The 15,039-nt window shown below is 37.5% G+C and overlaps 1 protein-coding gene across 15 annotated transcripts in view; it reads right to left on the bottom strand.

Annotated features, from left to right (window-relative positions):
- RAPGEF2 (Rap guanine nucleotide exchange factor 2) overlaps positions 1–15,039 on the bottom strand; it is a 286,669-nt gene that overhangs the window by 30,556 nt on the left and 241,074 nt on the right. For all 15 annotated transcript variants that reach the window (XM_074951065.1, XM_074951067.1, XM_074951066.1 and 12 more), the window contains 8 exons: positions 14,232–14,368; positions 13,459–13,617; positions 11,742–11,894; positions 11,211–11,375; positions 5,316–5,423; positions 5,006–5,209; positions 4,682–4,790; positions 3,407–3,653 (listed from right to left, as the gene is read on the bottom strand). In XM_074951065.1, the coding sequence (XP_074807166.1) occupies positions 3,407–3,653; positions 4,682–4,790; positions 5,006–5,209; positions 5,316–5,423; positions 11,211–11,375; positions 11,742–11,894; positions 13,459–13,617; positions 14,232–14,368 (1,282 nt within the window). The remainder of the gene's footprint in view (positions 1–3,406; positions 3,654–4,681; positions 4,791–5,005; positions 5,210–5,315; positions 5,424–11,210; positions 11,376–11,741; positions 11,895–13,458; positions 13,618–14,231; positions 14,369–15,039) is intronic.

Genomic DNA, 15,039 nt, shown 5'->3' with positions numbered 1-15,039 from the left:
AGAGGAACAAAACAGTATTAGCAGGTCATAGATGGAGAGATGTCATCTAATGATGGGTACTATTGATGGCTTTGAGTGCAGGAAGAAAACCTTAATTGGAAGCAGTGGAGGGTGTTGAAGCCATGGTAATGTGCTCTTGATGAGGAGCCAAACTGTTGATTTTACATACATGGATGTATCTGAGAACTTCAAATACAACATTTTGGTGGGCAAACTTTAAATGTTTAATGATAACCGTTGTAGCAGAGGGAAATATTTTTAAAATTTAACAACCAAATACCAAGGTTTTCAACAGTGAATGCCTAACAGACTCCTAAATCAATATTAGGTTGCTAAATAAATAAGTCAGAACTGCTGGATGCCCAACACACCTTTGAAAATTAGGCCACTAAATTAAAGTACCTGAGGCACTCATTTTTTAAAATCGTGGCTAATTCGTCGACAAACAGAAAATCTACATGGATTCCATAGGAAGCATTTGACTCTTATCTATTACTTACATTTTCATTTAGAGTTGCCATTGCACATTTAGCCATGCCATTTTGTGCTTAAGTACAAGTGTTTTGCCCAGTGCACATAAGCCCCACTTTCTTATGGCCAAATCAGTATTTTGATGAGATACTGCCACACAAAACCTAGAGTGCTGTGAAAAGTGGTGACAGCAATTCAGTAGATAACACTCTTTCCTCTAAGCTACCACTCAACAATATTTGGTAGGTTGTTGCCACACATCTATGCTGCTGGATGTGTTGTCTTTCAAGTGCAAAACCCAAGAACGCAATCACTTCTGGTGATAACTTACCGCAGTATTTTTCATAAGAGTCGAGGTGTTAACAATGTTTTGGCTACGGTCACGCTGAGGTAATGACACTTTGCCTAACTAAATGCCTCTTGCAGTTTCAATGAGATACTGCATTCATTTTTACTTCCTGTCAAACTGTTTAGTTTTACTGTATATTGTTAAACAGATGCTGTATTCCATACCAGATATGGCTTCACTTTGGTGGCTGTTCTTAACTATGGTCTTGTTAGGAGTAAACAGGTAATATTTCTAAAGTGCTTTAAGAGTCTCATATGAAAGGTTATACATGAGCAAAAGTATTCACTTTCTCTCTTATAAAGAGCCTAACCTAATTTTTGTTTTTAACTACATCAAACTTCTATGAGATTTGAACTGTTATAAACAATAAGTAAAAACCAGGAAAATCGGACTTTAAAATGGCAGTATTGCAAGATCCTGGGTGCCACTACAACATACCTATGTCCATGGGTTTGGGGAACATACATTGTTATACATAACACAGGGATTAAGGCTAGCAAGGGAAAGGATTTTAGATCAACAGTATTTTTTTCTGACTCTTACCCAAACAGTCCCCTACACAGGAATTAGCAAAGTGCAAGGAGGAAGAAAAAAATGGAGAAAGAAAAAATAAGTGACAAACTAAGAGAAATGAATTTGATGCGATCAGTAAGATTAACAGAGAACAGTACAAACTCCAGCGAATGATGTGTCTAGTTCATCAGAGAACTAAGAGGCACAAATATGCAAGAATGGTTATATAGAGAATGAGAAGTAGTTAAGAGTCAGATAATATTAAATGAGGCTCTTTTTATAAGGATTTACACATTCTATTTCATCCACAGGAATCAGATATGCTAATTTCTACTGTAAATCTTATTTTAACACAGGGACTGGAAGGGTGAACACAATAAAAGACCATGAACTAAATCATTACAAAAGATTAAAACCATGCATTATTTCAACAACACACATTGCTTTATAAATTTCTGAAACCTTAATTTCAGTGGCCTACCTCCATTTTCAAGACAAATTCATTTTAAAGTTGTACACTATTTGCATTTTATAATTTATGCTCAATTTACCATTTATAAAGCAAGAAATGTTGTTCTTTCTTCCCTTGCTGCCAATAGCATCTTCACTACAGTGTTTGTTAGTTTTTAATACCTAAACATTAATTGAAGCAGTTCTGTTCTCAGTTATTACTACTGAAGTAAAAAAATCTGAGCACCAATTATCCTCTCCATTACCGTGGGCAGAAAGACAGCCTTCCTATGGGATACAGAAGAGAAAAGTGATGCTGCAATAGGAAGTATTGGTTCCACTGGATCATCTACTCATCTGGGACCCCACAAAAGCTCCTTGGCTGGAGATGTGGAGGGTTGGTGTTTCATTGTTTTAATCTTCCTACTCCCTTTCTTCAAGGATCACCATTAGGCTCCCCAGACTTCTACCGAGAAAGACTGGAAGAGACTCCCATAAAACAATGTCCAACTCATTCCTCAATTGGTCGGGACACAGTTGTTTACCACCACAACACATTCCTTCTATCTAGGGTCTTAACACACCATTTCTAAAAGGCCCCATGCCAGTGTAGGGCAAGAGAGACTGGGGGACCAAATTTAGTCTTTGTGTAAACGTGTCCAACTCCACTGAAGTACCTGGGTTGAAAATTTGGTTTTGGGATGGTAATTTGGTCTCCCACATGCTAATGTGCAGATCACATTAGGCCAATGGACTGGAGAAATCCACAACTTTTACAGCTGCTATGGTCAATTGCAAACACAATTTGTTTGCCCACCTATACTCTCTAAAAACAAATTTAGCTCAATAAGATACTGCCTTGCTAATATTCAACTTAGAAAAAAATTCTAACTGATCTAAAACTATTTTTCAAACCAGCAATGCAGCAATGAGAACAGAAACTTGCACATGCTGGCATCAGGAATGGTGATGTTAACAGCTGTGAATACTAGTAGGAGAATTGCACCTTCTCAACCCTGGTTGGCCCACAAATTGTGAAACTCCATTCCACCAGACCTCAGACCAAATCTGCTACGTTACAAGCAAGATGTTTGCCACATTTTTGCAACTGCTTTTCATAGAATCATAGAATATCAGCGTTGGAAGGGACCTCAGGAGGTCATCTAGTCCAACCCCCTGCTCAAAGCAAGACCGATCCCCAATTAAATCATACTCTTTTTCTCGGAGTAACTCCAGGAGTAACTGAATGTGGCTGGGAGATAGAAGAAAAGGAGTACATAGAAGAAAGACACACAGAAGAAATATCAAGCACACACCACAACTGTGTTTAGGAGGAGGGAATGGAGAACAGTCAGAAAAGCTTGTATGCTTATATAGTTTACTAGCGCACTGATACCTAAGGTGATGGAAACATACAGAAAGTGGGCAGGCACATTTCCAAAAGGAAGAGTGACCAACCCAAATATCTTAGTTAACGAGTCATAGTTCATAGAGAAGAGAACCACCTACATTTTGCAAATTTAACATTTTTGTCTTAACAGATCTGTATCCTTCTATATAAAAGTTCCAGCAATTCAACAGTTTTAAAACAAAACATTTTAGAGGAGATTAAGAAATGCTCACTTGTATGGTTTCTGAGGCAGGATACTGATTCGAGTTTTGTCAAGTATCTTCTTTAGTTTGTTTCTCCCTCCAACAGTATTGGCTTTACTTTTCTTATTTACTTTTTCTAGTCCTATCACCTGCTCCACATCAACAGCAAGGTCTGGGATGGAGTAACGACTGGCCTTTTTAATATCACCTATTTTAGGTAGATGGGGAGCACCATTTCTTTTTTCCTCTGACAATCTTGTTAGAAGTTCTTTAAAAACTGCATAGGAAGAAAAAAGGTTAAACAGCGTATTTTAAAAGAAAACTGAGTATGAAGAAAGTATAAAGCACCATGCCAATCTACTGTTAAACATTATAGAAAAGTCTGCTCAGCAAATTCTATCCAATCATTTAAAAAACAACCTTAATTTTAATGTAAAAATGTTTACATGCTCATTTTAAAAATCTGAAAAGAATATCCCTCCTCTGTCATAATAAAATAGAAGCATACAAGTAAAGGAGCCTGATCCTACAAGGGCTTACTTCTGGGCATGGTGCTGAGTCCCAAGGATAGTCCTATTGAAATCAACGCACTCAGTCTTAAGGATCAGACTCTAAATTATTAATTTCTGATGGAAGTGTGAGATGATGTCTATGTACCACTAGACATTAGATGTTTGCGACTGGGATTTGCAAGTGGGGGAAATGAGTGAGTTACAGTTAATTTTTTCCACAGGTAGGTTCATATGGCTTCACGGCATTTACTTTGGGTGAGGACTGAAAGAATGTGAGCCAGGCTAAATACAAAAAGAGAAGGCAAAGACAAGTGAAATGAAGACAGATCATCTAAGTTCCAAGAGAAGTCTGTATCCAGAGGAATGTTTGTGCATATACACATGTTAGCAGGTCAGACGAGAGGGTTACAGGGGTTATACAGTGGTTCCTATTGGCCTTAAAATCTCAGAAAGTGAGAGTATAACCTCTTCATATGTGAGATAATTTGCATTTTTTACAACTGTAATGTAAATTAATTTAAAAATTGGTTGTGTTTTCTCTCAGCAATTTCCACGAAAGATAATTTTAAAAAATAAGAAGTGTTATAAAATGCTTTGGGAACCTAAAATTCTTTTTGTGGTCTTCCCATCCCTAACTCAAATGCTTTAATTACTAATTTTTCTTTCTGCATTATAAATTATATTCCCACATTATGCGTACATAACACGCAAACAAAACTAAAGGGTTAATCTGAAAGATTGAATATAGGATTACTAGAGTAAGACAAAAAGTAAAAGGTGCACTCAAACCTACCAAATAAGTTGGTTTTCACAGTGATAGATAAATGAGTATTATTTCTAAGAATTTCCATGGCTTTTGACAGCTGAATGTTTTCAAAGTTTTGACCATTCACCTCCAGTATCTAAAAAATGTAAAGATGACAATTTACTATTTTTATTTAATGACACACAGAAACGTGAGAATCTCTGTCTCAATGTACAAAGATGTATGCAACAAGTTACATTGTAGATCTATATGACATATAACAGCACTCATAGGGGAAAAAAGGAATAAAATAGCTCAACTAAAGACATTGAAATCTCAAGTATACACTTGATAAACTTTAAAATTATGTACCTGGTCACCACGTTTCAAGCCTGCTTCTGTGGCTTTGCTACCTAAATCCACACTGTCAACAAAGATTCCAAATCCCTTTTCTGACCCTCCCAGCAAGATAAAAGGCAAAGGGGCTTCTCGAGATGGCTTTGTTAACGTTATCAATCTTCGTTTAGCTTTAGCAGCACATGCAATATTTAATAGCCTCAGATGTCCACCCATTTTCTGCAGGGGGAAAAAAAGTAGCATGATGACGACACACATTATACCCAGTAGCCTGAATACTCCTCCTCCCCAAATTTTTCTTCTTACAAAACCCCATTATTCTTACCTCTCTTTCCAAATTGTTCTCAAATTCCTCTAGAAAGCGAGTCATAGCAGGATCTCCTTCAAAATCATTGAAGTGATTGTTCACCCACAACAATACTACCCGTGTAACCTGTAGGTCAATTAATAATATAAAACTTTATCCTGGTACACACTCAGAGAACCGTTCTATTTCTAAAGATAGAAACAGGTTATTTTCCAGTTTCCATGTACTTTAGTTGTGAAAACTGAAAAAAATTTGCTGAAGGCCAACTCCACTGACATGTAACAACATTTTACCAGCAGGTCACCAAGGAGACACAAAATGAGCAAAGATCTAAAACTGTGCTTGGAAAGTTCACAGTTGTTCAAAATGGTAGCATTGGTTACATCAAACTTGTCAGAGAGTAGAAAATTAAGTCTGCATTTACATAGTTCACTACATTTCCTGACATGTAATCAAACAAGAATTGGTGCTAAAGCCTTTCTATGCATGTGGTGTTGTGGTAGTTGCTTATCAATGCACTATAAATTTCTTGCATTTTAAGAAAATGGCAACTTCCATAAGGAGGCAGGATTTACTCTACTCTCTTTTAAATCCTTCAGTATTTTATTCTCTAGCCTTTAGACAAAAAAGCCATTAACTTCATAAGGAGTGTGCCTCTGTAAGAGTGTGTAAAATTGGTCTTTACAAAAGGCAGCAGAGATAAAATAGCTCTATTAGTGAATGAATTTATTCTTGTCATCTTTACAACCCGGGTTGGGTTGCTTTCTTACATTATCCTTCTGACACCCATTTTCATCAGCAGTTTAGGAAAGATCCTTTTGTTCCTTCCCAGATTTTAAAACTACAATATAAGACTATACTACAGCAAAGACTCCCTTATGGCAGCACCACTACAGCTAAACATCTGTCAGCACTTGAAGCACAATACCACTACCTGTAAGTTTCAGTCATCAGCATCTCCCCCCCATTGATTTAAAACCAGATTTGGTTCAATCAACATATTTTATGTTCTTAAAATGCAAAATAGTAACCCAAAATGATGATTGTATTACTTCTGCTATGTTGGCAAAGTGAGTTACTGAGGAAAAAAAAAAACACTAAGCATTACCAATAGCTGCTTTTCATTAATAAAAACTTGTACAGATTTTAATCATATGAAGACAATACAACTGCCACCTGCATGCACTTACACAATACCAAAGCCACTTTTGTGTCAATGATCTGAGATTAAAGCATCCATAAATAGACCTTGACATGATTTGGAGCTGTATGGTTGTCTACTGTGTTAAGGATTCTCAGAGTCCTCAAGTAGATTCCTACTTATCTACAAAAGCAAGCAAATTTAGCGTAATTGTTCAAATTGATAACACTGAAGACTAATTAACTATTTTAGGTTTTCTAACTATTTTAGGGGTTCCTAACAATGAGATAATTGCACATGTGTGCTGCAGTTCCTAAGCAAATGATGTGGGATAAGGACAGGATAGTAGCTTTAGCAATCCACAGCCATGCTTTTCACATTTATCTTTAAAAACAAGTCACACTTACATGTGGGTTAAATCTTTTTGAAATTTTATGGATATATATAATTCATTGTTTTAACTGAACAAAACTTGGCATTTCTATGTTGTAAATACAAGTAGCCACAGAATCTAAGGTTTATTTTTTTATTTGAAAACTATTGTACAAAAGCAAACAAGAAACTGCTTTACAAAATCTTTTAAAACACTAAACTAAATTTTAGTGGTTTTATTTATTTTTTATTTGGTGTGGCAGGGTTGGAGAGAGGAGGAGGACAGAATTTCACCGCTTTCCTTTCTGACAATGAAGTATAATCAGCGCCTATGGTGCTCCATGATTTCATGGAATTACTTTCCTATCCTAGAATCACTGCTGAATGGGCCATTTACACAAAATTCCTAGTTCTATTCTAAGGCTTGGAATTAATTTTTTTTTTTTAAATATTCCCCACCTCCCTGTTCAAAATTTGAGCTACTCTTACTGCAATGTCAGCCATTGTCGAATCTCACATTTGAAGAGATTAATATGGCATCTCCAGGTCATCATAAACTTCATGTTTTAATTTATATTTTCCTTAATTTATTTTGGGAGGGGAGAAGAGTTATACTCTACTTATTTCATTAAATGTATTTTACATTTTAAATGGTTATTTAAAGGATTTTTTTGATCTGTGTTGAATGAGGTTAGATGGGGAGAAATTGTATATTGCTTTCATAATATTAAACGGTAGTGTGCTAAACTATTAGACAAGAATGGACAAGTTTTCTGTATCAAAGTTGATTTTTTTATGAAAAGGTTATTAGACATCACAGTAGATGTCGTAAGTTACTAACAAAATAGACATTACACTCAAAAGAGGTGTCTACTGATGGACAGAAGGGGCATATACATATATTACACATTAAAAAATCCCTATGTTCGAAGAACATAACATAAGAATGGCCATACTGGGTCAGACCAAAGGTCCATATAGCCCAGTATCCTATCTTCCTATGGTGGCCAATGGGAATGAACAGAACAGGAAATCATCAAGCGATCCATCCCCTGTCGCCCATTCCCAGCTTCTGGCAAACAGAGGCAAGGGACACCATCCCTGTCCACCCTGGCTAATAGCCATTGATGGACCTATGTCCATGGATTTATCTAGCTCTTTTTTTAACGCTGTTAGAGTCAAAGATCGTTAAGGTTGCAAAGTCAAGCACCCAAAAGTTAGCAAAGATCGTTTTGTGCAATCTTAATTCAGCTCCCTTGTACCTCTCTGACCCAACTGGCTCCCAGTCCCAGTCTCCTTGGCCCAATTCCCAGTTCTGTTTTCCATCTCCTCTCTTCATGTGTCCAGGCTCAGTCTGCCCTAACTCCCAGGTGTCCCTGTTCTAATCTATTTGCCGTTGCTCCTCTCTCTCCAGGTCTGACTCTTGTCCCCTCTGCATTTGAATAGAGGGCCTTCCTCCTCCACACTGTCTGGGTTTCAGTAGGTGGTGATTACTGAGCACCCAGAGGACACGGATTCATTGTTTTCAATTCTGGTGCCAACACCTGCTCAGCCCTGGTCTGGAGCTCACTCAGTGCAGAGGGAATCTTCTGGGAATGTGGCATTGGAGCTCAAGCAAATACATACTAAAAATCTGGGGTGGATTTTCATGGGACAGCAAAAGCCACATCCCTAGGGTTACCAGATAGCAACTGTGAAAAAACGGGACAGGGGGTGGGTGGTAATAGGTACCTATATAAGAAAAAGTCCCCAAAAACGGGACTGTCCTTTTAAAAACAGGACATCTGGTCACCCTACACATCCCTCACATGAAGGCTGAACAAATTTCATGGCAAATTTCAAGTCCCTGATCTGAAGTGTGGGGGACACTAGACCTTCTTAAGGAAAAGAAAGATCATCCTAATTTTTTAACATGGGCAAACACTGTATTTTCTCTAACCTTGTTTACAGAAACAACTGAACTGTTTTAGTTGAAATTCTTCCTCCCCGACTTACCCCTGCAACTTCCCCTAAAAAAAAAAAAAAAAACCAGCCTGAGGTAAATATCTGGCATATGCAACTTTCACCCAAACAGTTAAAGTTTGGCAAAATTATAAGTAACTGAAAACAGGATTTTATAAAGTGAAGTGCTGGGCAAATTTAACTGTAGGTAGTGTTACCTGCCCCATATATAATTGGATATGGTGGACCTGATTCTCCTCTTACTCCAATTTTATATTCTTGATTTCAATGGAGCTACCCCAATTTTCACCATATGAAGTGAAGGAAGAATCAAGCCTGGTGTCTTTCTGCTTTTATTTATATTTAAGAAAATTGTTAGGAGAAAGGGTTTTCCAAATTGCATTAAACCATTATTGTGCACAGAAAACAAGGAAATATTTTCGGCCATAAATTTAGGCCCTAAGTTACCACAGAACTATATTGGACTGCCTCAGGGGTCGGTCCTGGGGCTAGTTTTGTTCAACATCTTTCTTAATGGTCTGGACAATGGGATAGATTGCACCCTCAGCAATTTCACAGATAACACTAAGCTGGGGGGAGAGGTAGCTATGCTGGAGGGTAGGGATAGGGTCCAGAGTGACCTAGACAAATTGGAGGATTGGGCCAAAAGAAATCTGAGGCGGCTCAACAAGGACAAGTGCAGAGTCCTGCACTTAGGACAGAAGAATCCCATGCACCGCTATAGGCTGGGGACCGACTGGTTAAGCGGCAGTTCTACAGAAAAGGACCTGGGGATTACAGTGGATGAGAAGCTGGATTTGAGTCCAGCAGTGTGCCCTGTTGCCAAGAAGGCTAACGGCATATTTGGCTCCATTAGTAGGAGCATTGCCAGCAGATCGAGGGAAGTGATTATTCCCCTCTATTTGGCACTGGTGAGGCCACATCTGGAGTACTGAGTCCAGTTTTGGGGCCCCCACTACAGAAAGATGTGGACAAATCAGAGAGAATCCAGCAAAGGGCAACGAAAGTGATTAGGGGGCTGCAGCACACGACTTATGAGGAGAGGCTGAGGGAACTGGGCTTCTTTCGTCTGCAGAAGAGAAGAGTGAGGGGGGGATTTGATAGCAGCCTTCAACTACCTGAAGGTGGGTTCCAAAGAGGATGGAGCTTGGCTGTTCTCAGAGGTGGCAGATGACAGAAAAAGGAACAATGGTCTCAAGTTGCAGTGGGGGAGGTCTAGGTTGGATATTAGGAAACACTATTTCACTAGGACGGTGGTGAAGCACTGGAATGGGTTACCTAGGGAGGTGGGGGAATCTCCATCCTTAGAGGTTTTTAAAGGCCTGGCTTGACAAAGCCCTGGCTGGGATGATTTAGTTGGTGTTGGTCCTGCTTTGAGCAGGGGGTTGGACTAGATGACCTCCTGAGGTCTCTTCCAACCCTAATCTTCTATGATTCTATGACTATAGTCTACTGAAATGCTGCAGCAATGCCCCTCTGCCATGTACATTGGCCAAACTGGACAGTCTCTACGTAAAAGAATAAATGGACACAGATCAGACATCAAGAATTATAACGTTCAAAAACCAGTCGGAGAACCCTTCAATCTCTTTGGTCACTTGATTACAGACCTAAAAGTGGCAATTCTTCAACAAAAAAATCTTCAAAAACAGACTCCAAAGAGAGACTGCTGAATTGGAATTAATTTGCAAACTGGATACAATTAACTTAGGCTTGAATAAAGACTGGGAGTGGATGGGTCATTACACAAAGTAAAACTATTTCCCCATGTTTATCTCCCCCCCTCACCTCCCCCCACAGCTGTTCCTCAGACATTCTTGTCAACTGCTGGAAATGGCCCACCTTGATTATCACTACAAAAGGTTTTTGCCCCCCAGCTCTCATGCTGGTAATAGCTCACCTTACCTGATCACTCTCGTTACAGTGTATATGGTAACACCCATTGTTTCATATTCTCTGTGTATATAAATCTCCCCCCACTGTATTTTCCACTGAATGCATCCGATGAAGTGAGCTGTAGCTCAGGAAAGCTTATGCTCAAATAAATTTGTTAGTCTCTAAGGTGCCACAAGTCCTCATTTTCTTTTTTCTTGAAATGCTGATGACTTTTTAAAAGGATGATTGATACTTCTACAACCAACTATTTAATATACAGAGTTGACAAGCATGGATACATGAGTGATGAAATACCTCCCCTGCTCCCCCTTTAGTGTTTAAAGGTAGTGCCTTACACTTTTTTAAATAACTATTCACCTGATTTAACATACATTTTCTACAAGCAACATTTCCTCATATACTATTAGCTGGTTGTTCAACCAAATCTAGTTATACTGGTTTAAAGATAAAAATATTTTTGTAATTTGTATTTAGATCGTAATATTTTATATTTAAATACATGTGAGTTCACAATCGTAGTTTTAAGTAGTCATTTTTTCAACCTTATCCCTGAGGCTAGGGTCATTGAACCACTCCAACAATTTCTTGCCCACTTCCATTGGGCTGGAAAGGAAGGTCCTGTAGGTCAAAAGGAAATCCTCAATAAACGTTGGATCCACCACTGAGTGCTCTTCCACCAAATGCATTGTTAACCTTTCTGATGTTCCCTATAACAAATAAAAGCTTAATTATTAACTAGCATGAATGCTTTTTTATTTTCAGCTAACATCTTGATGGTACTGTAAACATAACAGTATCATTAAGCCTGTTTAGTCACCAATGTGCTAAACAATAAAAAAATAGCCTGACCATTGTAATAAAGAGATTGATAAGCTTTACTAAATTAAAACAAATCAAAAAACTCTCGAACAGCAGCATTTTTTGTGTTTAATTTTGAATTTTTTTTAGCTCTTATTTCAGAATCTTTGGAAAGCTTATATTTCAAATATATGACTGAACTAATTCTGGACTTTGCTCACCAAGGAAGATCTCATACAAGTCTACAAAGCATCTGTTTTTTGTTTTTTTTTTACCTTGATGACAATGTGACCCTTTCTTGTTCCAGTGCGATCAAGCTCCCTGTGCTCCTTCACCATAACAATCTCCCCCTCCTCTTCTACCTTCTGCATGTTTTTTTCCACTTGATTGAGGATGCGGCAGTAATCTTGTTGGGCTATGCAGACAAACTGGAAAGAATTATCAAACACAGATATTAAAAGGTACAGAGTTCTGAGACCTCAGAAAAACTGTCTGGACTTAAAATACAAGTATTCTATGATTACTGAAGATAAAGTAACTTCTCAGGCCATGGATGGCCAAAATTGTCTGTCCATGAGCTCTGCTATAGTAAACAGCTGAATAAGTAAGTGTGATAAATTCCACAATAATTTTTGCCTCAGGAGAGTGCAAGATTCATTGATTCAAGATGATTTAATATCTCCATAGAATATTCATATAGTTGCATTTTCTCCACCAATAAAAGTAAATCCCACTTGCAAAATTTTCCTCAAGGAAACCTCTTCCTCCTCCTCTTTAGGGCCATTTAAAAAGGGAACAACGATAGGAAAGCCCTATCGATAATTATGGTGCCACTATTTCTAAGGGTGAGCAAACTTTCACTTTTGTTCTTTGAGTAATCACAAATATATTAAGCCAGCCATTAAGAGAACTCTACCATTTTAATTTATGAGTAGCATAGATACACAGAAAACAATTAATTTTAGATGAAAACATTTACATTCCAACATGGACCATTCCCCTTCAACATAAGACATCTATCTATCTAATATGCAGCATTTTAAGGGAAACTGCCACTTATAAAAGAAATCAAAAGAATCTCAATTTATATTTAAGCCAGCAACAAAAGTGCTATCTAAATACGATTAACACCACTAGTAGTGTACTTGGATAATTTAGATATTTACAATACACTTTACATTACACTAGTCAAAATATCAGACTGTGTCCACTGGACAATTGGCATTTCTCTAGAAATTCACTACAAGTAAAATAATTTGACAAATGGTCCAAACGGAACCATAAATCCTTTTCCTTTTAGACCCAGATATTTTTCTCTTGGGCTTTTGGCCACATAAATCCATTCATGCAGTAGCAGTGCATTTCATTTTATTACCTGGGGATGTCAATCTCCAATTTGAACTGGAATCATTTTTTTATGAACAATTACCAAAAACTGAACTGACATTTCATTTGCAATCATATTAACCAAACATGAGGTCAGTGATAAATTATGCTGCTTTTTCTTGATGGGTCCTCTGACCTTGTGTATTTGAGACTTCTGATTGATTGCTTTGATAAACTCATGTGTTACCTTTATATTTTGCCCCAATATGGTTCAACATGAATTTAGGTTTTTTTCAGGTCATTTAGTAACTAATATCAAATTTCCAGCACACAGTACTAAACAGAATACTTTACTTCACCTTTGTCTATGAACCTATTAGAAAAGTGCTTAAAGACCTCGCCCCAACTAAGCACAAAGCCATTCCTGCATTTAAAATGAAAGAAAAGAAGGAAACTGATTTTTGAATAAAATTTATTGGAGAGAAAATATCCCTGTTAAAATTACTCTATTGAACAATTCCAAGGCCTGTGTCTGCACCCTACCAGGTAAACTTAACATGAACTCTGCCACAAACTTTTTTTAAAATGCAGGTCCACTTGTACGGACAGTACTATATAATTTATAATTGTGTTTTGCAAATATATATATGGAGTAAAATACTCTACCTGGCAGTCATCCACTTTGGTTCTCATCACTCCTTTCATGTATTCCTTGTCCATAGTAGGGGAAACACCAAAACTGTTTCCCATACACAGTATCTCTGTTCTTCCATCAGGATATGTCACTTCCACAGAACCATTCAATATAACTGACCAGGAGTCCAGCTAGAAATTGAACAGTGCAGGATAGGTGAAAAGAACAATCACCTACTCACTTAGCATTTTAGCATGGTACTGTACAAACACTATTCCCAGAATTGCTGATAAATTTTTAAAAAGTTTGTTTATTTTTAGCAACTATTTATGAAAACAAGAAAGGAGGAGGATGAACTAGTTTACCTGAAAAATTATTATAATTCCTTCCATCTCCTTAAGGAATCTAATATTTAGCCTTTAATTAAATCTTGGAATTATAAAACCTATACAATTCATAAAACCCATGGCAGTATTTAAATCATACTGAAAGATCAAAAATAAAAAGCGTTTGAAATCAGCTCTGATCATTAACAATACATGTGCTTGTGTAGCCTTTATTGAGAACATTTTCCTAAGTTCTACTGCATGTATCTTGTAAATTGATCTGGGTGTTTAAACTGAAAAACCATTTGCAAACTGAACTGAATAAAACCATAATCAACACAACACAAAACAAGCATACAAACCATTTACTTCCTAGTGCTACTTTCCAGCAACTAGAAATGAATTTCCAAACTTCAAAAAAAAGTTCCCACATTTTTTGACGTCTGCACAAAAGACGATTCAAAGCAAATTCTACTGACCTCTTCCCCATCATTTAGTACTATGGTTCCTGCCCTCTCCACAACTGCAAATACCATCACAGCACAAAGTTCTCTCCTCACTGACATTGTCATGTTGGCAAAAGCAGGCAACTGATGCATGAATTCCAATAGTTGTTCTGAAAGAGGAAAAAAAGCCCACTGAGTCATACACATCAAAACAACAAAGCTAAGTAAAGGCAGCTCTTCAGAAAAATGCTTTAGGGTTCTTTAAGTTAAACTACTGTACAATGCTGTCTGTATACTGATAAATAATGTACAGAGCGCTGTTATAATTACTTGGGGTTTTTTGGAGACAGATTAGCTTATTACAATATCAGTGAAAGATCTATAAAGTAAAAGCCAGTATAATGAAAATATTGTAATGTAACCATGTGCCTTGAATACATTCAATGAAATCACAATGACTCCATAGAGTCATTGTAATAGTTCTATTAAAACCACGATAGGTCCTTTTAATCAGAAGAAATTAAGTTTTACAAAGTATTTTTGTGGCAGTATCATACCCTTAAGCTGTCTACAGGACATTTGGATCCAAACAACAAAAAAGTATAATATATAACTAATATAAATCCATACAAATAAGGACATTTAAAGACATATTGAGGCAGGGGTGGGTAAACTTTCTGGCCCAAGGGCCACATCTGGGTATGGAAATTGCATGGCAGGCCATGAATGCTCACAAAATTGGAGGTTAGGGTGCGGGGGAGGGGGGAGCGGGAGAGGGATTGAGGGCTCTGGGGTGGGGCTAGGAATAAGGGGTTGGGGATGCAGTAGGGTGCTCCAGATT

This window comes from Natator depressus, chromosome 4 (assembly GCF_965152275.1).
Source record: "Natator depressus isolate rNatDep1 chromosome 4, rNatDep2.hap1, whole genome shotgun sequence".
NCBI lineage: Eukaryota > Metazoa > Chordata > Testudines > Cheloniidae > Natator > Natator depressus.
Note: the sequence above shows the minus strand (reverse complement) of the source record. Positions and strands in the feature narration are given on the sequence as shown.